Below are 22304 nucleotides of genomic sequence, written 5' to 3'. Positions count from 1 at the left end.
TTTCACAGACCTGTTCTGTAAATGGATGGAGATATTTAGACTGTCTGAGAAGGACTCTTAGAATTTGAACTAACCCTGCAAACTGTGTACAAGTGAAAGGCTTGCAACTTTGAACTTACCTGTACCACTGCAAAGAGGTTTAAAGAATAGATGTGTAGGCGTCCTTTTATGATGATATTTCACAGACCTGTTCTGTAAAAGGATGGAGATATTTAAACTTTCTGAGAAGGACGCTAAGAAATTGAACTAGCTCTGCAAACTGTGTACGAGTGAAAGGCTTGCAACTTTGAACTTACCTGTACCACTGCAAAGAGGTTTAAAGAATAGATGTGTAGGCGTCCTTTTATGATGATATTTCACAGACCTGTTCTGTAAAAGGATGGAGATATTTAAACTTACTGAGAAGGATGCTTGGAATCACTGCACACATTTAACTGAATTTTTGTGTCCCTATTTGGCTTAAAGCATTGCAGTATTGAACTCATTTTAACTATACTTGACATGACTTTGTTCAATGTTAACAGGTTAGATGACATAGCGTGTGACGCGGAGCTCCAGGAGAAGTCGGAGTCAGATCTCAGGAAAATGGCGGAACTGCTCAAGTCCCAGTGTGATCACGCTTTTAAGGAGTTCAACTCCAAAAAACAGCTGGAGGAACAGAATGGGGAGAGTATGTGTTGCTTGCAGCTGTTTTGATTAGATTAGATTAAAATTAAAAAAAAACATTGAATTTGTCAACATCGTTGACTATCAATAGCAGATTTTTCATAGAGATGTATTTAAAAGTATTCCCCTTTGGGCTTTCTTTCAAACATTTTAGACCACTTCAATCACATTTTTCATCCTAATGGATTTTCCCATTTAAATTCTTCAATTTGTTAGTAATAATTTATGTATTCAATGCTAAATGACCCTAGACAAGATAAAATATTATTTAAATTTAACATGAGATTAATCGTTTATCAATCAATAATAAATATTTTTTTAATCTCTGATAATTGATATCATATCTTTTCAGATTCCCATTTCAGACTTTTGTATAAGCTGTTGTTTATGCACTACTATTTTGCGTAACATTTTGTTCCTAGCCTACTTGTACATGTTTGAAATATAAGTCAGGTTTTTAAAAAAGTGCTTAACAAGGCTGGCATGATTGAGCTTATTATGACTTCTTATTACGGGACCGCTTAATTCTATAAAATAACATACCGTATTTCCCCGACTATAAGGCGATTCGCTTATAAGACGACCACCTAGCTTTGCCCATGAAATCTGGTGTTTTTGTCTCGACTCGTTTATAAAACGGGGTCGATTTTTAAAGCAAATCAAGCACTTAAATTCTCCAAGTCTGTGAAAATGTTCAAGCTAAACAGACAAATATCAACTAAATTTGTTCATTTGCTTAGGAGTAATGATTTTTATTTTCCGATCATATGGTATGTTTTAACCAGTCTAGACGCAATCTTTGGATTTAAATGGGTTTATACGGTATTTGATTGACCTATTTAAATACAAACCACTGCAGTGCACCTTTGATCTTTACATAGCTCGACAAACACAACACATTCCATTACATGTGTCAATAAGTTAAATTTTCACAGGTGTTTGTCTGGATTGCAGTTGATGGGACTTAATTTTTTTAGAAATAAATAAGCATTGATGATTGCGGATAAATTAATGCAATGTGTATTGAAATCTGCCAGTTACATGTATCTGCATGATATACGCAAGACCTAATCGTAAGGAAAAAGTAAGTTTTATTAACGACATAGAAAGTTTTAAAATATTTTTTGTTAAAAATCTTTTTATTTTAAAGGTAGCGAATATGTCCCCTGTGATAAACAACGTGTTTGGACCGATAACAATGGTTATATCGAGTGTTCATCGTAGCAAAACAAAGCAGATGGTCGTCTTAATCCGTTGGGTGTGATCGTGTCACTTTTATTGGGGTGTCATCAACAAGAAAATAAATCAATCAGTCGAATACCTTATGTTGAATATTCCTGATTCTGACTCTATTCTTTATGAATTTCTTATAGACTCGCCTATAAGACGGGCCCCCTACTTTAAGGTTAAAAATCGGGACCAAATTTCCCCATCTTATAGTCGGGGAAAAACGATACCTTGAGATTTGAGATTTTCACGATTAATCTTGATAATATAGTACTTCAACTTGTTCATAAAACAATAAGAAATTTTGTAAATTGTTCTTGTAGAAGCACTGTTCATTTTGAGAAACTTTTATAATATATAAATTGAAAATATCAATTGATCGATACCATTCTTTTGAAATTCCTAAAAATTGCTTAATGCATGGAAATGAACACCATTAAGTATAACAGTATATACTTTTTTTGTGGTGAAATACCATAACACATGCATGTTTAGTTTCATCAATTAATTCATCACTTCTCACAGCTCCTGCAAGCAAGAAGGGTCCACGAAGCATCAACTGTAAGATTGCGAGTGTGATAGTAAATGTTCAGTCGATTGTGAAGGCTGGTGGAGATCTGGAACCTCTAGTCAGATACATACCCAAGACGAAGTCTGAAAAGAAAAAGTGAGTGTCTGTGTTGACATTGGATTGGGTTGTTAGGGTGCATTAATGTATATAATGTAAATGTATCCCAGTAGTATTTCACATAACTGAAAACAGAAAACTCCAAACTTATTATATGTAACAACACATAACTGAAAACAGAAAACTCCAAACTTATTATATGTAACAAAAACTTTAAAAATACTTCAGGACAACAAACGATATTATTAAAGTCAGAGTAATAAAGTCAGAGTAACGTTCATATATTTTAAAATCCAAGATTGATAACTCTGTTGCTTTGGCAGTAACATTATACATGTATTTGTGTTTATATTGTCAGGTTCCGTATAGACTTCCACTGCAAGGCTGGTAACTTTGACTGTCCCTGGGATGTGGAGGAGGACTCGGCACTGCTCAAGGGAATCTATGATTACGGTATGGGAACATTGGCGCTCGTCTGTTTTAATATCTTTCAAATAGTATGAACTGAACTATTGCAGAAATTTAGCCAAAAAATACACATGGAGCGAAACACATTTGACATACAAAGAGATATATAAATATATGCTATTGCTTGCATTTTCAGTGTTCAGAACAAAACTGATTAACATTTTAAGTGTATAAAAGTATGATCAAGTAAGATTTTTGTCATTATACTTGGATTTAAAATTGTCTTCTCAAATTCTGTCATATGTTGTTTTAGCTATGATTTTAAAAACCAATATCTTCATTGCCAGGTATGGGTAACTGGGAGCAGATCAAGATGGACCAGGAGCTTGGCTTGTACAGTAAGATCCTGCCAGATGGGGACAAGAAACCCCAGGCGAAACATCTCCAGACCCGTGCAGACTACCTGCTACGACTGCTGAAGAAACACCTGGATGGGACAGGGGTTGTCTCGAGGCCTTCTGGGGTATGGGATAGGTTTAATAAACTCCTGGATGGGACAGGGGTTGTCTCGAGGCCTACTGGGGTATAGGATAGGTTTAATAAACTCCTGGATGGGACAGGGGTTGTCTCAAGGCCTTCTGGGGTATGAAATAGGCTAAATAAACACCTTGATTCGAGGCCTTCTTAGTTATGGAATTGATTAAATAAACACCTTGATGGTGCACGGGATGTCTTAAGGCCTTCAGGGGTATGGGATAGGCTAAACAAACAACTTGATTCGAGGCCTTCTGGGGTATCAAATAGATTAAATGAACACCTGGATTGAGCAGGGTTTGTCTCGAGGCCTTCTGGGGTATGGGATAGGCTAAACAAACACCTTGATTCGAGGCCTTCTGGGGTATGGAAAAGATTAAATAAACACCTGGATTGAGTAGGGTTTGTCTGAAGGCCTTCTGGGGTATGGGATAATGAAATTAGGCTTCAGTTTTAACTAGCTGGCAGTAGGATATGCTGAATAGAAAAATGCCTCTGAATAACCTCAATAAATCTGGTAATATCTTTTTTGATAAAATTGATGTTATTGTTCTACCAAATCTACCAAAGTAGGTCAACATTCAAAAATTTGAAGATATGGCTCACAAAAAAACAGAGATTAATATTTAAGTCGGGGGGGGGGGGGGGAAATAATTTGAAATAAAATCTTCATAGTAATGAGTGTGTAATGTAGCCATGCTTTCTTGAACAACAACCTTATTAAATCATTTGTCAATGATTGCAGAGAGGTCGAAAAAGCAAGAAATTGATGAAGTCCAAAGCAGAAGTGCCGGATTATGTGGATGATTCCGACTCTAGTGCTAAAAGTGCTAATGACACAAACCAAACTGCCCCGGATCATACCGGCACCCAAAAATCACATAAAAAGGCTGACAAAAGTGATAAAGACACTAGCAAAAAGTCAGACGATCATGATCATCATCACCACCACCATCATCATAATAAACAGGAGAAGAGGAAGAAAGAGAAAGAGAAAAAGAAGAAAATGAAAGAGAAAGCGGGGCCAATGCATTTCACAGCTATCAATGAACCTGTAGCGATCTCACAAGACGGCGAGTTTGATGGAGAACTGCCTGAAGAAGTCTTCAAAGAGGTGAGTTAAGCATTTACTGAATTTTACTGTATAAATATGCTGGAATAAATAATATGCGGGTAAAAAATTCTAAAAACTGTTTAGTAGACCGGAGAAAAACCACTATAACAATTTATTCTTAGTCCATTAATACGATCTGTAGTATGCAGGCAATAATTTTGATAATGTTCCGGGGAGGCTAACTGCATACTACATATTGTAAAATTTCACAGAATGTTGGTTTCATAGCAGAGTAAGGCTTCAAGAGAAGGCTAGTCAGGGATGTTTAAGCTGCCATGTATCTGTAAAATGTCTGAAAATACAAAAGCAATACATGTACAAGTTTGATAAATGTATGGTGTCTTATGCCTTTGTTTACATTGTGGTATGTACAGATGAACTAGGTTATGGAAACTAAACTTGTGAATGAATTAGCCTGAAGTAGTACAGAAGTGTTTGACATCAACAGTTTTCAGCAAGCCCTGCTATATAAATCCTTAATTAGAGCAAGCCTGGAAAGCTTTACCAGTTTAGGGCTTGCAGACTAATTTTGACCACCGAACTTTGTCATGAAATAAAGCAATACAATAAAAATACTAAAAAAAAACTTACAGGCATAAAAGTAAGTGAATTACTTTCAGAATGATATTGCGCTTAACTGAGTTCATCCAAAGCATTTAGGTCATAAGTATCTCTTATTACAAATTTTGTTGAAGCAAAATTTCTGAAAACCATATTAAAAGCCAATCTCTCTGTTATCAGTGTAAGGAGCGTATGCGTCCCGTGAAGCGTTCCCTGAAGCACCTGGATCGGCCCGAGGAGGGTTTATCAGACCGAGATCAGGTGATCCACACACGACAGTGCCTGCTCAAGATAGGGGATCGAATCAACGAATGTCTCACAGAGATGAACAACCCTGAGAAGATTAAACAGTGGAGATGGTGAGTCTTTGATCTATGATACTTGAATTATTTAGTTACAGAAGAGAAGATGTGTTTTATAAAATGAATACCCACATTTCTAGGCATAGCAAAAAAAAAATGCAATTATCAGATTGGCTTGCTTCTTGTCAATGGCAAGTCAGACCAATGGTAATAGTGTGTCAATGAAAATAAAATGTTCATCTAGTATATAATTGGTAGGGCTGAAAACACTTTTGTCCCCCAATTTCTGCATGTCCGCTATAACATTGAATATATTTAGTTATTTCTTATTGGTGGTAGTCCAGTTGTTATCTACACTGTTGTAGTAGAATAAGTATGATTGCTCTCTCATTTCAGCTACCTGTGGATATTTGTGTCAAAGTTCACCGAGTTTGATGCTCGGAAACTCCACAAATTGTATAAACATGCCCTGAAGAAGAGGGACGAGGAAAGAGACAAAGATGAGGTAGGATTCAGGAACACTTGTACACTTAGTTCATGAAAAGTTGGTTTAAGTAAAGACTAGCTTAATTCAAGTATTTGCACTGGTTTAATGTTGGCAGTACATTTTCAAATTCTGAATTACAAATAGCAGGGCTTATAGATTTTAATCATGCCAAATAGAAATCGGGTTCGGTTAACCAAAAGTCTGATTTCAATGACTTATATTGTAATAAAACGATTTTACTAATGATTTCCAAAGGAGTGGATCTTGTTAAACTGAATGGTTCAGGTTTCCATACACACTCAACATCATTTGATAGAATTAAATTAAAATGGTTATGCCTGTTTGATGTTTGTAGAATTCCCATCAGTCGAAATCTCAGCAAGGCAATGATAATCACCACAAGAGATCGCATGAAGACGGCAAGTCCTACAATAGTAAACGGTCTCACATTGAACATGACAGGTAATATGGGCATTACATCGCTATATTCTGTCTTTTAAAATGCAGAGGGTAATTGTTTGTTTCAGTGATTTTACTAAGTGAGCCCCAAAAGCTATATTTTACAGTCGCATAGCCATGAGTGAGATATTTACTCATGACTTTAAGAGGTGTTGTTTGTTACGATTTTGAACTGAAAAGAATAATTTTTCTTCAGTATATAGCCTAAAAAAAATATTAAATCACAGTTTAAATTTTGAAACAGTAAAATGTCCAAAAAAAAATCACTGATAACTCTGTTTAAGCCATCAGGCCATATACTTAAAGGCATTATTTTAGAAAATGGAGAAGCAGAGCATAGTGTTGAAGGCACAAGTGTTTAAAAAACGGCTGGAAATGTTTTTGTTCAGACTGTGGAAATAGCATTTTGCATTCTGGCTCAGTCTTAACCAAGTTCTGTTTCAGCATGATATGAAGAAGGATAATATTCTCATCATTAACAATTTGTATGATATTTGTTACTTTATCCTTTTTAACCATATCCATAACATAGCTGGGAATGACTTGCAGTTTAAGCAATGGAAGAATTATTTCGTGTAATGCTATTTCATAATTATGTCCTTCTGTTAAACATATCTTGAATTTTGACTTGCAGTTCAAGCAACAGTAACTGGTCCCGTCCAAGCACCACCGCGCCCCATTCCCTCGCTACCACCACATTCCAAAATGCATTTAACAACTCATCGGTGACTGTATCCAGCCCCTCTGACCGTTGGAAGCAGTCAAGTCCCCTTGATCAGCGTGCCCAACCTGAGAAAAAACCTTACAGCCGAAATAGGTTTGTAGTCTTGGTTACATAAATGTACTACTTGTTCTTTGTAATAATTATCCTTTGTTCTGTTTCACTTGGTGTTTCTGGAATATGGAATAACCAAAGCTATTATTAGATATGGAGATCAAGAATTATTTTGCTGTGCTACCTGAGAAATGGTCCTTTAGGTGAAATGTGTGACTATTACGTTTATAGACGATTACCAAGGCGTAAGCAAGATTTATTCAGAAATAGTTTGATATCTGGTTTTCTTTAAATTATTTTCTTTTAATCATATATGCTTTATAATGATCAGAGAAATAATAATGACATTTTCAGATAAACTATGCTCTCTTCTGTTCTTGAAAAATAATTTATAACATCAATTTTTAAGAAATATCCTTTATTTCTTTATTCCTTTTTCCGACAGTCAAAAAGCATGTTTTCTTTACTGCTGTTTTTTTCTTGCAGGAAAAATATGTTGATAAATACATTTTGATATTTTCACTGCTTATGTTGCCACAACGATCTTATGACATTTTGTGACAAATCTGATTTCCCAATTAAATTGATATTTTACTTCAAGAAGGGATACAAGCAACTGAAAATCTGTTAAATTTAAGTGTAAGATCAAATTTCATTGCTTTCTGTATTGTTAGCATGGTGAAATAATTCTGATGATAAACTGTCATTGTCAATCTCATCTATTTATAGCAGTACAAGTATGAGGAGTAAAAATGTTTCCTTGTCCATGTACAGGTATGAAGGTGGCAACAGTTCCTACTCCAGAGGGGCTGGAGGTCAGTACCCTCACCACGATCATCCCCGCTTCTCCGACCACAAACCTCACTACGGCGGTGATAACAAGGGGTATGTTTTCATGTGTCTGCTGCTTGTATACGGTACTATTAGTTTATTTCTGACTGTTGTGGTTTGCTTAATTGTTTAAAGCTCAGATGGTGTGCATGTCCAACCAGTATTTAGTGATTGGTTTAATACATATGTTATATAGTCAACACAGGGGTTCTAATGTTCAGGATTGATCATGAAGTAAGGATTGAGAGCTTTTAACTTCAGACTATTGTACAGATGTAAAGATGCGTTTTGCTCAGACATTTGCATCGAAAACAGTAGGAAGTACCTAGAAATGAATATAAATGACTTTGAAACAATTTATAAAGGGTTTTAGATGTGCTTTGCAGATAAATCCTTCCCCAGTTATTGTTCAGGATTAACAAATAACAATTATCAGCTGTAAGAACCTCTGTCAACAGTGAATAAAAAATCCCTTTATTTCTCTCAGTTTAATTTGGTCCAATTAATTATGCAGCTTTACAGTCTAGACTGTTCCCTTTATGCTTGCAAGAGTTTTTTATGTGTTTCTCAACCTCATTGTTTTCCATCAGAAAGATCGTGATTTTCAAAAGAATGCATTTCACTTGGGTTATTTCCATTGTTTATGGGTAATCACAATCATTATGGGAAATGAATGGTATTTGGCATTCATATGTTCAGGGCTGTTCTATTTTAACATGAACCCACCACAGGAAGGCTAAAAAATAAATCCTGGTTTGGGGTTGTATGTTCTAATTGAATAGCCCTAATCAAAATTCTGAGAAAAAGAGTAAAAAGGAAATTAATATGCATTCCATAACTGCAAAGTCTTCTATGCAACCATTTAAGATTGTTTCACTTAATGTCTCTCATACATGTTTGTGGCTTCAGTGTCTGTGATTTTATTGCTGTTTAAAACTGTGTGTAGATTGCTTTGAGTGTTGATCCATGCCAGAGCAAAATGCTCATTGTAAGGACGTAGGGTGTATAATCTGGTACATCTCATCTGCTTTGACACAATACATTTGCATTTCAACAGTTTAAAAAAAAATCTAAAAAGAACAAAAGAACATTTGCTCTATTTGTATTAAATTTGGATTAATGTCAGAACCAAAATATCTTTCAAGAATTATATAAGTACATGTATGTACCATAAATTAAACCATTCAAAATTTGTATCTGTAATTATGTGAATTTTACTCTGGCAAGCAATCCAAGTTCATATTTTTGTATTTTAAGTTTCATTTGTTTTGCATTTTAAGTGTAGGCTGTTGGGGCTGGTAAACAGTTGTTTCAATTTTAAACAAAAATTGTCTGCTGAAACCTAAGTGGCCATTAAACACATTAACTGCCCTCTTGATAATTGCCATTTCAATTCCAATGAAACACAGAAAACGACCTTTAATGGTGGCCTTATATTCTGTAGGTTTAATGAGCGGCGTGAGGGTGGTCATATCAGTGGTTATTCCAAGAGAGAGTATGGCCCCAATTCTAACCCCTATGGCTTCCGCGACCCGCGTAATGAGGGGATGCGGTCTGATTACCGGAAATATGGCAGTGGTGGGGGCTATCGGGACTACCCTCCCGCTTCCGGGCGGGACTCCCATGTTAACAGCAGGTAGGAAATGTTTATGATCCCATTGCCAGAGATACACATCCATTTATGATTGATTTGTAACCTTAGCAAATCTTATACATCTTTGTATTGAGCAAGTCTGCTTGCCACAAGAATACGTGCAAAACTGCTTCTACAGTATCGCATCAATCAAAACTAAGTTCTTGTTTTTAAAGCCTTACAAAATTCTGCTATTTTTTCTTACCTTAAAATCTACATAGTAATACTATGTTCATACTTGTGTTGTGTATTTTGTTCATTATGTTCTTTGGAATGTTTGTGGTTGTACATGCACATTTGTCATTATTACTAGATATAGGTATTTATGTGAAACCAGATTGTTGTTTCTTAGCTCAAGGATATATGGATTTTTTTCCTGTAACTGATATAAAACTGTGATAAAGACAATATTTCATGCTTTACAGTCTAGACATTTTGTGACATTTATAACACTTAATACATGTAAATGTGTAATAGAAAGTATTTGGACATATGAAATTTGAATATTGGCCTATAATTGGGAGACTGCCAAGATTTTTAAATCATTTTGCTTTATTTGGTTTGCTGAATGGAAATTGATACATGTTAGACTTCAAACATGTTGCATGTGACAGAAATCCCCTTGTCTGATATGTGGGTTGTTTCTTTTCCAGTTTTTCACATGATCGAAAAAGAAGGAATGAGTACAGCTACGACCGGGAGGCTCGAGACCCACGCTATCGCAAGGAACAGAGACTGGATGACAGCTACTCGTAGTCCAAGAGCCAGAAATACAGGAGGTGTTCATTAAGTGACTGGCTCAATATGTGTATCGATACTGGCTCAGTCTGTGTATGACTGGCCCAGTTTGTGTCAAAATGTCCTGATTTGTGCCTGACTGGCCCAGTTTGTGTCAGAATGTCCTGATTTGTGCCTGACTGGCCCAGTTTGTGTCAGAATGTCCTGATTTGTGCCCGACTGGCCCAGTTTGTGTCAGAATGTCTTGGCTCATTTGTGTCTGACTGGCTCAGTTCGCATATAACTGGCTCTGTTTGTTCATGAGTGGCTTTGTTTGTGCTGACTGGCTCAGTTGTGTCTGATATGCTCAGTTTCTGTTTGTGTGTAGCTGGCCAGGTTTGTGCCTAGCTGGCTCTGTGCCTGACTGGCTCAGTTTCTGACTTGTGGTTTGGGAATAGAATATGCTTGATTGACTGTGATTAAAGCCAATGTTTGTGCTTCTTCTGGTGTCTCCCAATGAGGAAATAATAGACTGGATATTACCAGCAGAGAGTTGATTGATAAGAAGGCTTAAGGCTATTGTTACTGTTGTTATTAGCAGATATTGGGACAGGAAAATGTATGGTGTTCAGTTGAACAGTCTAGTTCAGGACTTGTCATAGAGTCAACTGTCAATTAGGACAAGTGGGCAATGACGGGTTGTTTGTTGCACCTCGTTGGTGCATGGTAGAAAATCGGGCATTGGAAAGTGAGGCAAGGGTGGTTGTTTTTTTGGCAGGAAAGTGAGGATTGAATATCACACCCGGTGTGTCCAGTGATAGTTAGATGTAATAGACTTTAATATATTGGCCAAATAGTGGTGTCATTGTGATAAATGTCTATAGGACTGGCACTAGGAATATCTTGGTCGACAACTATGGTAAGGTAAAAACAGTTATTCATTGCCAAGTGTAATTTTCACAAATAAGTGCTAAACCTTCCTGCCAACTGTCAAATATTAAGACTATTGATGATGTTCAGCTCATGCCATATTTTGTCTTTTTTTAAAACGTGCTTCATTTAAGCATTTGTCTCATAAACCAAATTTGATGTTAGCTTGGTCTGATAAAACGATTAATAAGTGATGAAATATTGATGTAATTTTTTTTTTAGAATTCTGAACATCAATTTTTTTGATAATTACGAATAAGAGACTGGAAAGGTCAATGGTACGATAATGTATTGTATACTGATAATAAGAAAGGGCCTAAGGCTATTGTTACTTATGTTGTTATAACTGGTTTCTGACAGATGATCGTAAGATCCTTCAAAGAGAAAATCAGCTGGGCCTGTTCTAGGGAAAATAATCTCCTTATGCTTGCTTTGAATAGTGATCAGAAAGAGTGTAATTTTAAATGTATTATAAGGCAGCTACTTCCTTGAGTGGATTAAATGTTCAGACAATTGTGTGAAATAAATGTGAGACGAATGGTATTCAAAATAGCTCGGAAGATAATGAATTTTCCGAATTCAAGATACTTGTTTAACTTGTCAGTAATATTTACCTGAGTTTCAGTTGTAACTTATTTTGTTTCCACTACAAGGATGTAATTCACATTCATATGCATGTAACATTTGTAAATATTCACCTCGACTATCGTACCCATCAACTTTGTACATAGACCATAAGTTTACATACTTGTTATATACAATGATCTGTGCTCATGAATGTAATTTTTCCTGTCTGATTGATTTTACCTTGCTCTGTTGAACAATTGTAAAAGGCTTTGTGAATGCGTATCCAGTGCTAACATAGTGCCTAGCCAGCACATTTGATTAGTTTTCTGATTTCTTGATTTTTTACTTGCTTGTTTTGTAATCAGAATGAGCTTAAATTTGCTTATATGATTACTGAACTACTGAAAAGCTAACAATATTCAATGGCATTTCTTGTTTGTCAGTTTGAATGTACCTTGTACGTTTTAAAACTTGTGTACAAAAGATAAAACAGGGCTGTACTTGCAATAGATAGTATAAAGTGCTTCAGTATGTTTTACACTCCCCAGACATGCAATCTTTCAGTATCTGGATCTATCACAATTTTTATTTATTAAAGTATCTGTAGCTGTTTGTCAGTTACATTATGTCGTTTAGCCGGAAAAAAAGAAACTGTGAATGATAAGAAAATTGTCTCAACCCTTTACTTCATATAGAAGTGGCCACATCAATCCCCTGGTTTTATAACTTGAGAGTAAATAGGCTTATCTATGAGACTATGAATAGAAAAGTTAAAAGGCGTATCTATGAAGGGAAGGGTTAAATTACATCAAGGCTTTTGGTGATAACATGCTATTTACCTCAATTATTTGACACATGAATGTAACTGTGATGCAGAGAGGTACTTTCTCAAAGATTGTGACAATTTAGAATTAAGTAATCTTTATGAAGTGCTATTTCTGGGGTTATTTTAGATCTGGTGTATTTTTTGCATGCACAGTTTCTTTCTTCTGCTAGTACTTACGGTCTACACGGATGCTATTCACCTTTTTTTACCACTTACACAATGGCTTACAAAATATTTACTATTATAACCCAAGGGTTAGTCTGAGCTCATTGAAAGCACACACTTGATGTTTAAGGCCATAAGCAGTTGTTTCTTTAACGTTGGAGTTTTATATTTTCTATAAATATTTTTGCACATTTGCAAAATCAAATTTGGACACATTTTTTCGAGACTGTGATTTCTTGTAAAATTTAAGCACTTAGCTTAAAAATGTAAGTTTTGTTATATTTTTTTTTATTGGAGATAATTATCAATTAAAATAAATTTATTGCAAATTCAATAATGTTTGTGATGTCATCTGCAAAGCATGGCAGAAACTTGATTGGGATTACTTTGTCCAGTGTCTTTTGCATTGGCATCATCATCGTCTCCATCACACATTTGTTTCTGATCAATATCTTTTGAACAACTTGGTGTAGAGTCTTTAATCTTCGTGTGCATTAGCCATGGTCAATAGATGGCCTGTATTGATTTTAAGGTCGAAGGTCAAGGTCAATTAAAAATTGGGGGGGGGGGGGTGCTGTTGTTTCTGTTCAATAACTATTGAATGACATTTTGTATAATCTTCAAACTTGATATGCACACTAGCCATTGTCAGTAGATTATTCCTGTTAAGATCAATAGGTAAAAGGTCAAGGTCATGATGACATCCGACAGGAAACACATCTGATTCACTATGTTCTAGTTATAATTTTTGACATCTTTTTACATGCACATTACCAATTCTTAACAAAATATTCTGACTTTAAACATTAACGACAAAACCTGCTGGATCAGCTTTTAGTTTAAACCAAATTATGGTCTCATCAAGTTATTGTTAGGTTGTTCTCTTGTATAACCAGTGTGATAGTATGAATGGAAATAACATATTTATTACTTTATATAAAAAAACATTGTATATAACATTATGAAAACATCTTGAATGGCATTTCATTTTCTCACATTCATGTATTATATTGAAAATGCATTTACATTCTTGCTAATAAATCATTATGTTGTTAATGTATTTTTTAAAGTTTTGTTGTGTGATTTGTGAATCATTTTACTTCTTTGCAAAAGAATTGTGAATAAAAATGATTTATTGATAAAATGCAAAAAAGTATTAAAATTATGAAACAAACTGAACTTGTTAATTCTTTGTAGCCTGCCCAATGATAATATGTGCTGTTTTGAATAAGTGATTAAAGGAATCAAATATTAGGTGTTCAGAACAGAGTTAACAGGGTTGTTAACATTCATTATGTTAACTTTTAAATGTGAAATATGTTTCCTTAAACAGTTGTCTCAAGTCTTATTATAAAGACAGCAATTCACAAGTTCTTGAATCATTCTGAGGAGTAAAGAATTGAAAGTTAACAAAGTTCGGGCCCCGAAAGGGTTTAATGGAACCAGATGAAATTAATTACTAGTTAAATCGTATTAAATCTAAGAATACTAGTAATTGCTGTAAGCTCCGTCAAACGAGCCAGCTGCAAAGTTTTCACTGCTTACAACAGATGTTTAAATTTTATTGTTTTATAATGGCATCAAGGCAGGTCTGCATAGCATCACTTACATGTATACTGTATTAGTTTGGTAATTTGTTACCACAGTCCAATGAAATATCTGGCTATAATGCACTTCTGGAAGAATTAGCTTCGACCGAACAGAACTGTTGAGTTGGTCCGACATATTTTTTTTTTTACGATGAGGTGAAATTGTGCTGTTCAATAAAAAATAATATGACGGATCTCTAGACTGTGACTTTACCTTCTGTTTGCGCAATTTAATGCCCCCCCCCCCCCCCCCTCCAAATTATTATTTTGTTGTTGATGGGATTTCACTTAAATTTACAGAGTTGTAGAGCACCACGTGTGTTGTGCATGTTGACACCTACAGCTCAACAATATACAATATGGATTTGTGTCAGTCAGAAATGTTTTACTATTAATTAGAGTTCAAACTTCACTGATTTGTAGTGTAACATGGGAAGGTGAGTCGCTAAAAGAAATCATGCTCTTCCTAAAGGGGTCATAACTGATTGATTTCCATATCGAGTCATATAGACATATATCCTTTGATGTGAACACAATTTGGTTAAAAAAGTTTTAAAAGATTATATGCTTTCTGAAACTTGGCGATATAAATGAGAGTTGGTGACCATGGACTTGTTGATGTGTGGCAAGTTGCGTAGAGAGCACCATTAGAGGACAACATAGACCTTTTCACCAAAGCAATGACCTGAATGCAAATAGTTGAATGGAATAAGTTGACAAATACAAAAAGAATGGGGAAGGATAAGCCCTGTCGCCAGAAAGTAACCACAGGTTTAACATGCAGATTGTAGATCTTCTATGCCCCAGTCAAGGAGTAGAAAAAATGTATTTTGGTTTTCCTCAAATCTTGGGCAATCTTAGATTGGAAAGACTACAATGTTAAGAACCGTACACATTAACTTGTCTCATTTTCTGGCAGATTTTATCAGGGATTGCTTAAAGCGATGTAAAACGTGCATAAAATTCATCTCCTCAAAACTGGTTCCAGTTTGTCATAGAAACCCAAGAGGATTTTATTGGCGATTATTTTCGTTTGGTTATCTACATCATAACAACATGTTTTGTCATCTTTGTATATCGAAAATATAAGACAATATGTAATATTTTATAATTCCTAAACTGCCTATTGCATGTTTTTTTATGTTATTCATATAAACTGAAAGCCTTTAAGAAAGTTATTTGGATCAAAAAGTGTTGTTCAAGATGTAAGCATAATTGATGTCTGTTTTATCATGTTACAGTAGTTTGTCTTTAAGTTTGCCCCAGTTGTGAGGAGAGAAAAATTGTAAAGGCATTAACTGTAATGTTTAAGCCAGTATGGAAAGGATATGCAATGACTTAAGTAAAACAAGAGGGCCATGATGGCCCTAAATCACTCTTGAGTGAAAGTTTTAAACCTTTTTTTCCATTAGACAATGTTACACACACTTAACCTTTTCAGACAAAGATTTAAAGTTTTTTCTTTTTTATCTCTATGTGTATAACACAGGTGACCCTCGGGGCGGGGCCATTTTGAACCTGAGGCATAGTTTGAACAGTCTTGGTAGTGGCCCTGACACTGCCACATAACAATATCTACACATGATATTTATTTTCATAACTCTACACTTGGTCTGAATTTCACTGCTGTAGCTTCAAAAATAAAAAAGTAGGTAAAAAAGTCACCTGTCTATGTCAATACTGATATTATATGTTTACAAAACTACATATGGTTCAAATTGCATTGCAGTAGTTTCAAAAATAGGAAAGAAGGTCAAAAGATCACAGTCAAGGTCATCTAAGTGCAATATAGACTTGTTTTCAAAATTGTATACAAAGTCTAAATGTCATTGTTGTAGCCTCAAAATAACAAAGTAGGTCAAAAGGTCACAATCAAGGTCATCCAAGGACACATGGTTCAAATTGCATTGCTATACCTTCAAAAATAAGAAAGTAGGTCAAAAGGGCACAGTCAATTTCATTTAAGCACATTGATAAAAAATATCATTTTGGCTGCCATGGCAACCAGTTTGCCATGAAATTTATTTCATTCAACAATTTTGAAAGGGCACCACCCAAGCAACAACTGTGTGAAGTTTCATAAAAATTCTGTATGCTGTTTAGGAGATGTTGTTTAAAGCAATTGTTGACAACGGACAATGTACATAGTCTGATCACAATAGCTCACATTGAGCACTTGGTAAAGGATGCTACACAAGCAAAACAAACTTGGTCAATTAAGGAATGAATTGCGGGGTTGATGTCATTATTGGGGTATGAACGCAATTGGGCTGGTCTAAGTGTGTGGAGTCAGAAGGCAACCCCGCAATTCATTCCTTATATTTACACCAATAGTTCATTATTTTATTCAAGAAACGTTAAAAAAATACTTAATTTCATTTCGGATTACCTTTCAGTAATCCTGTTTTACCCATTCTGTAAATAGGACGACCCGACTGTTACTGGAAACATTTTTTTTCAAATGACGTCACAATAACGCGGGAAAAGATCAACCACTTGAAATCACTTTTAAACGTAAAATTGAAACACTTTTGGCAACAAATCGTTTAAAATATAATAACTTAGCACTTTCTAAAATGTTTATTGTATATTTTACCGGACCTGCTGACACTACAAACAATAACCAGATCAATAATTTTCATGTATATTGTTATGCGATCCGAACATATCTGAAGATGTTGTGTTCATCGATTGATGAACGCAATTGCCGAAAGGCAGTTCATTTAAGGAATGGAACTTGAGGTGTAAATATGACTTTGTATTCATGTGTAGAAGTTTTCATGTTGATCAAGAGCTGACATGCAACTGCTCTAACTGGCATGGCAAATTCCAGGACTTCATAGCTCAACCTGATGACCAAAAGGAATTAATCCAGAGTCAGATGGCCTGTTTCTTTGGATTTATCAATCTATGCGATTGAAGATATTGGATTTTTACCGTTACATCATTACATGTCCAACTTAAATCAAAGATCAACTGAGAAATAGCTGGGCATAAATCTATATGGATTCAAGAAATGATATCATATTGTGATTTATACATATTTATACGTCACCTGCATGGCATGGCACACTTACAGAGATCACTTAGTCCTGTGTCATCGTGGCCTGCCAGTTCACACTTATACCCAATTTGACAAACTCATCCCTATTGCATTGTTTGAAATAAGCTGATCAAGTTCAAATGTGAAATATATCTCACGAGTTACATGAATTAATTGTTCTAAAAAGTGGGCACATCAAGCCGGCGACATATTCAATTTGAGGGATTCAGGTTATAGCAGCCATAGTTATATGTATAACAGCCCAAACAGAACAGCATGAGTATGTGAATAAGGAAGATCTGAATGTTTTGTGGTTTTATTGTCACATTTAATGAAAGACAATTAAAGCAGATAAACCCTACTCCAAGTTTTCTCTTCACATCATAACAACCATGTAGGAATGTCATACTGCAGTGAATTAAGCACAACACAACATCAATAATTAACATGGGTCGGTATTCATAAAACATCTTCAATCATTTCCTAACAGAAGCCAGTTAAGTATCACTTTGATTGTATGATATAATAACTTGATAATACCTGAAATACTTTATGTTCATTGATTTGAATGAAAATACATCTTTTATCATCAAGAATTTGACTATATGAATTTAAGGAAACAGGTGTTTTACGAATACCCGCCCAGGAGTTCATAATCAATAAATGGTATTGTCATTTTGCAACAAAATATATCCAAATATCAACACACACTGCGTCAGCAATCTGTACTTAATTTGTAAAGTAGCAAATTGCAATGCATCATTCATGAGGAGGGGTGTACTGTAATGGTTTTGTGCCAAGGAAGATTAATGAGGCCCAGAACGCCGGCAGTCACAAGAGGACGTTCGTATTGTTGTATGTTTATGTGAGATAAATGTACATGACTACGGAGTTACTCGATAGAATTGCTTCTCACTTACCAAAGGTTGTATTGTATGATCATTCTTTCCATATACAATGTACACATCTTAGGAGTTACTAAATACAGGCTTCACAATAGTATTTAAGGGGTCATTTTATCATAGCATGTATTTTATGATCATTGTTTTTATATGTATTGAAATAATGAAACTGACCTTAAGAAAATTTCAATATACAACTTAAATTGAAAAAAAATAATTTTTTGTAATGGTCCATGAACAGAAAAATGATATAAATATGTCTCCTGGCCTTTTATGTTAAACTTATCACATTATATATTTTATAATGCCCCTTTACTACTAACGGTGGATTGCATGCATACAGGCAACATAAACATGGAATATTGTTACACAACCCTGAAGAATTATTCTCAATACGATATTGACTACTTTCAATGGTTAAATCTTAACACATAATATTGAAAATTATAAAGTATATGATAATGAACAGTTACAATAAAGTCAGTCTATAATACAGGTACATGTATATCACCAATACATTGATAAACATTTGAAAACAGTTAGCAATACAAATATTTCATCAAAACTGGGTATATCTGTATTTAAAAATTTACATGCACAAACATATCCAACCACATCCAATTCTCACCACCGTTTATGCTGACAATTACAATAAATATCATACATACAAGCACTCATGTTTCAAACAACATAAACTGATTTTTTTTTATAATTCATACATTGAACATGGTTTAGCACATCATTTTAAATCACACAGTTTAATTATATTGCACAATAAACAGGCCTGTAAATACCTAGTTTAGGGGGATTCTTCTTTGTCTAGATCCCAGATATATATCTATAACAGTGTCAAACTAACATTGCAAACTAGTATCAGGGATGCGATTGACCTGCAGGGGAAGGGCTGAAACCATTTCAGCGAGGTGCTTGGGGGCCCCTAAAGGCCTCCAATAAGGTGAAGCATCCAATCTCCTTTGAAGACTCTCCTATCTTTAAATTTGAGGCAAACTGGAGTGTCAATACTAACCAACATATAACATAACAACCAGAAGCAAGCAGCTAGCTCTTTTAAATCAGTAATTCATTTTTTTAATCAGTATTTTTTTTTTTTTTATTTCCTTTTTTTTCCTGAATTACATCCCAGTTGCATTGAAAACTATACACTAAATATTGCATCCACAGTTTTCAGTGTTAACCTTTTGAGATGATTTGTTTGTGTACTGAATAATTAAATAAAATTTCTTCAATAGAATACTGTGTGCCAACAAATAGAATTTCATCCCAATCATGATGATAGGTTTCGTTATATTTAACTTGCACATTTTCCCCTAATATTTCTATTAACCTTTCAGTCAACTTTTCCATCAAGCATAATGACAAATAATCCTTTGATTCTGTGGAATTGCTATTCACCCTAATGATAGCAGTAACCTATACGGCTATACCCTATAGATCAAACTAGACCAATATACCAAAAAACTTATTAATGTCTGATTCCACATCTGAAATCATTTAATAATGACCTTTACCTTCTAAATCAACAACAAATCAGTGCCATATGTTGGTCAATGTCAACCTACCAAACAAAGCAATGATTAAACTTACAGAAATGTTTTAAAGCAGAACATATTTATAACATTAACTCCTCTCTCCTTTGACAAATGGATTGTATAATAGATTGTATTAAAGACTAGAAATTTTACTCCTTGGCAGTAAAACTACAATCAAGTATGCACCTCATAGCTATAATCATGTAGCAGGCCTTAAACCATATCTCAAGAGCTTGAAATAAGAAAAGCAAGCTGTATGTTGCACAGGTCATACTGTTTACAAATAATGAAATATACAATGTATATCCATAACTATAAATGACAACAACCCCGTTTAAGCCACAGCACTGTGTCCACTGTGTGCTTCCTACATTACATATAAGCAGGCCCACGTGTAAGGCGGTTGCAGTGCATTGAATGTGCAGGAACGAGGCAGGGCTGAGAGGCTGAGATTGAATGTCATGCTCCAAATCTCCTGATGGGGTTGAGATTCTCGCTATAAGTAGTGGGGCGTCTCTTGACCGGTGAGCAATCGGAATATCGAGGTTGGCATTGTCTTCATGTGGATCTGAAATACAACAGTCAATGAGTTAATGAATACATGTACTCGTTACAGAAGATTATGAGTATCTTCCTCTAAAATAGAACCAGAGATTTATTTCCCTAATAGATAAAATGGGTTCCAGAATGAATGCTGTAACATATAATCATATTACTCATCTTGTCCTAACAAATACATAGGAAAACTTTTAGATGTAAGTTAAGTAGGCTCCTCCGAGTAACCATTCTTAATATCTAATGGAATAGCCTACAATCACACTTAATGGAACAACTAATGATTTCTCTACATATAATGGATACCTTAATTACTATGAGGATCACAATAACTATAATCTCTACAATAACTTACCTCTCCGACAGAGTTAGCTAGAAGAGAGACAATTTTCTCATGCGGCACAGCGACCACTGACTGGTTGTTGATCTCAATAATCCTGTGACCAACTCTCACTCCTCCTCGCTCTGCTATTCCGCCTCTTAACAGACTGCATATCTAAAATGATTAAAGTTTTTATTTGTCAGTTACTATTAAAGTAAAGTACAGGACAGCGCCCTTTTTGAATAAATGTCACCCAATCTAATCAGCCTGGCTTCCCATAAGCACTCAAACAGGATACATTTGTGAAAAAGTACAAGTTTCCTTTTGAATGAACAACACAAACAAGTACAGAAGGCTGTCGCAAATTCAGCTTAGAATGCACTATTGGCTACTCCCGGACACAAAACAATTCCAGGAATAATTGACCTTTCCAAGTTTCTAAGAGGAAAAATATAAAAGGTCTGATTGCACTGCATTTTATGATATTGGCAAGATGCACATGTTTGTATTATACAATCAATTAACAATCAATAGACAATCAATTTGTCATCAAAGGGACTTAGATCTTGCTTAACACAAGTATGCAGCTGTACTTAATAAGACTTTAAGACTGTTCAAACAATTTTCCCTTGTCAAATGTCAAGCTTGTCTGAGGAATGTAAATGGTTCTTCTCTCTTTTTCGGCACTGAACACATAAAACCAATTGAATTAAATGAACTGGATAAATCAAATACTTTCAAGCCTCCCCAAATCACTGCTGTGACCAAGTCTTCGACACTTTTGACACATCTAACCAAGAATAAACAGCCCAATAGCTGCATAAGCCCATTAATTCCATGTTTATTTCAACACAACTCAGTTCATGTAAAGATAGGCCAGATATTTTTAATATCATTTTTTTGATGCAGATAAGTTTTTTTGGCGGGATTGGCAGATTTTATTCATTTTTATAGAATAGGCATATGTGACATTTCAATTTTGTGACTTTTCACCATGTTTCGCTGAGGCAGAATATTTGTCAAAAAGTAATTTTTCTCAGGCCATATGGAGCATCTGAGCAGGACTCACCACCCCATTCTGTACACTAAAGCCCAGCTGATACTTGACGTCTGGCCTCTTTATCAACACCTCGACAACTGGTGGGCAGGGGACCACTGTGAGTTTCACAACTGTCTGGTGTCGGGTACCCTGAAATACATCATAACAGTTGATAAACTTATTAATTCTAGATAGGTTGTAGACAGTGGAGTTGATGTTAATCTACTTGAGTATTAACTTGTTTATTCTATTTTGGTAATAGACATAGGAGCTGATAATAATGAAAACAATTCCCCTATTCTTGATAATGCCCCTTCTGCGACTGTTATGACTTTGAGATCCCCCCCCCTCCCCATTAAATTGAGAAATAAATAGAATTTATGGATGTCTTGTAAGTCAATCTTTTTTTTTTCTAAAATGCTTAGCCCTTCAATATATGGTTAAGAGTCTATTACAGATACCATGTAAACTAGA

At 35.0% G+C, this 22304-nt stretch overlaps 2 protein-coding genes across 7 annotated transcripts in view; one reads left to right on the top strand and one right to left on the bottom strand.

Moving 5' to 3' along the window:
- The window catches only part of LOC128227036 (chromodomain-helicase-DNA-binding protein 1-like), a 38340-nt gene extending 24342 nt beyond the window's left edge, over window positions 1-13998 (top strand). For all 4 annotated transcript variants that reach the window (XM_052937213.1, XM_052937212.1, XM_052937211.1 and 1 more), the window contains 12 exons: window positions 525-670; window positions 2419-2560; window positions 2880-2974; window positions 3277-3452; window positions 4209-4577; window positions 5319-5497; window positions 5837-5945; window positions 6283-6389; window positions 7021-7203; window positions 7936-8046; window positions 9437-9628; window positions 10279-13998. In XM_052937213.1, coding sequence (XP_052793173.1) covers window positions 525-670; window positions 2419-2560; window positions 2880-2974; window positions 3277-3452; window positions 4209-4577; window positions 5319-5497; window positions 5837-5945; window positions 6283-6389; window positions 7021-7203; window positions 7936-8046; window positions 9437-9628; window positions 10279-10381 — 1912 coding nt within the window. In that variant the 3' untranslated portion in view covers window positions 10382-13998. The remainder of the gene's footprint in view (window positions 1-524; window positions 671-2418; window positions 2561-2879; window positions 2975-3276; window positions 3453-4208; window positions 4578-5318; window positions 5498-5836; window positions 5946-6282; window positions 6390-7020; window positions 7204-7935; window positions 8047-9436; window positions 9629-10278) is intronic.
- A 3764-nt stretch (window positions 13999-17762) lies between these two features.
- The window catches only part of LOC128227417 (amyloid-beta A4 precursor protein-binding family A member 2-like), a 43227-nt gene continuing 38685 nt past the window's right edge, over window positions 17763-22304 (bottom strand). For all 3 annotated transcript variants that reach the window (XM_052937932.1, XM_052937933.1, XM_052937934.1), the window contains 3 exons: window positions 21861-21980; window positions 20825-20965; window positions 17763-20482 (listed from right to left, as the gene is read on the bottom strand). In XM_052937932.1, coding sequence (XP_052793892.1) covers window positions 20411-20482; window positions 20825-20965; window positions 21861-21980 — 333 coding nt within the window. In that variant the 3' untranslated portion in view covers window positions 17763-20410. The remainder of the gene's footprint in view (window positions 20483-20824; window positions 20966-21860; window positions 21981-22304) is intronic.

This window comes from Mya arenaria, chromosome 3 (assembly GCF_026914265.1).
Source record: "Mya arenaria isolate MELC-2E11 chromosome 3, ASM2691426v1".
NCBI lineage: Eukaryota > Metazoa > Mollusca > Bivalvia > Myida > Myidae > Mya > Mya arenaria.
This window is presented reverse-complemented; position numbering and strand designations above follow the sequence as displayed.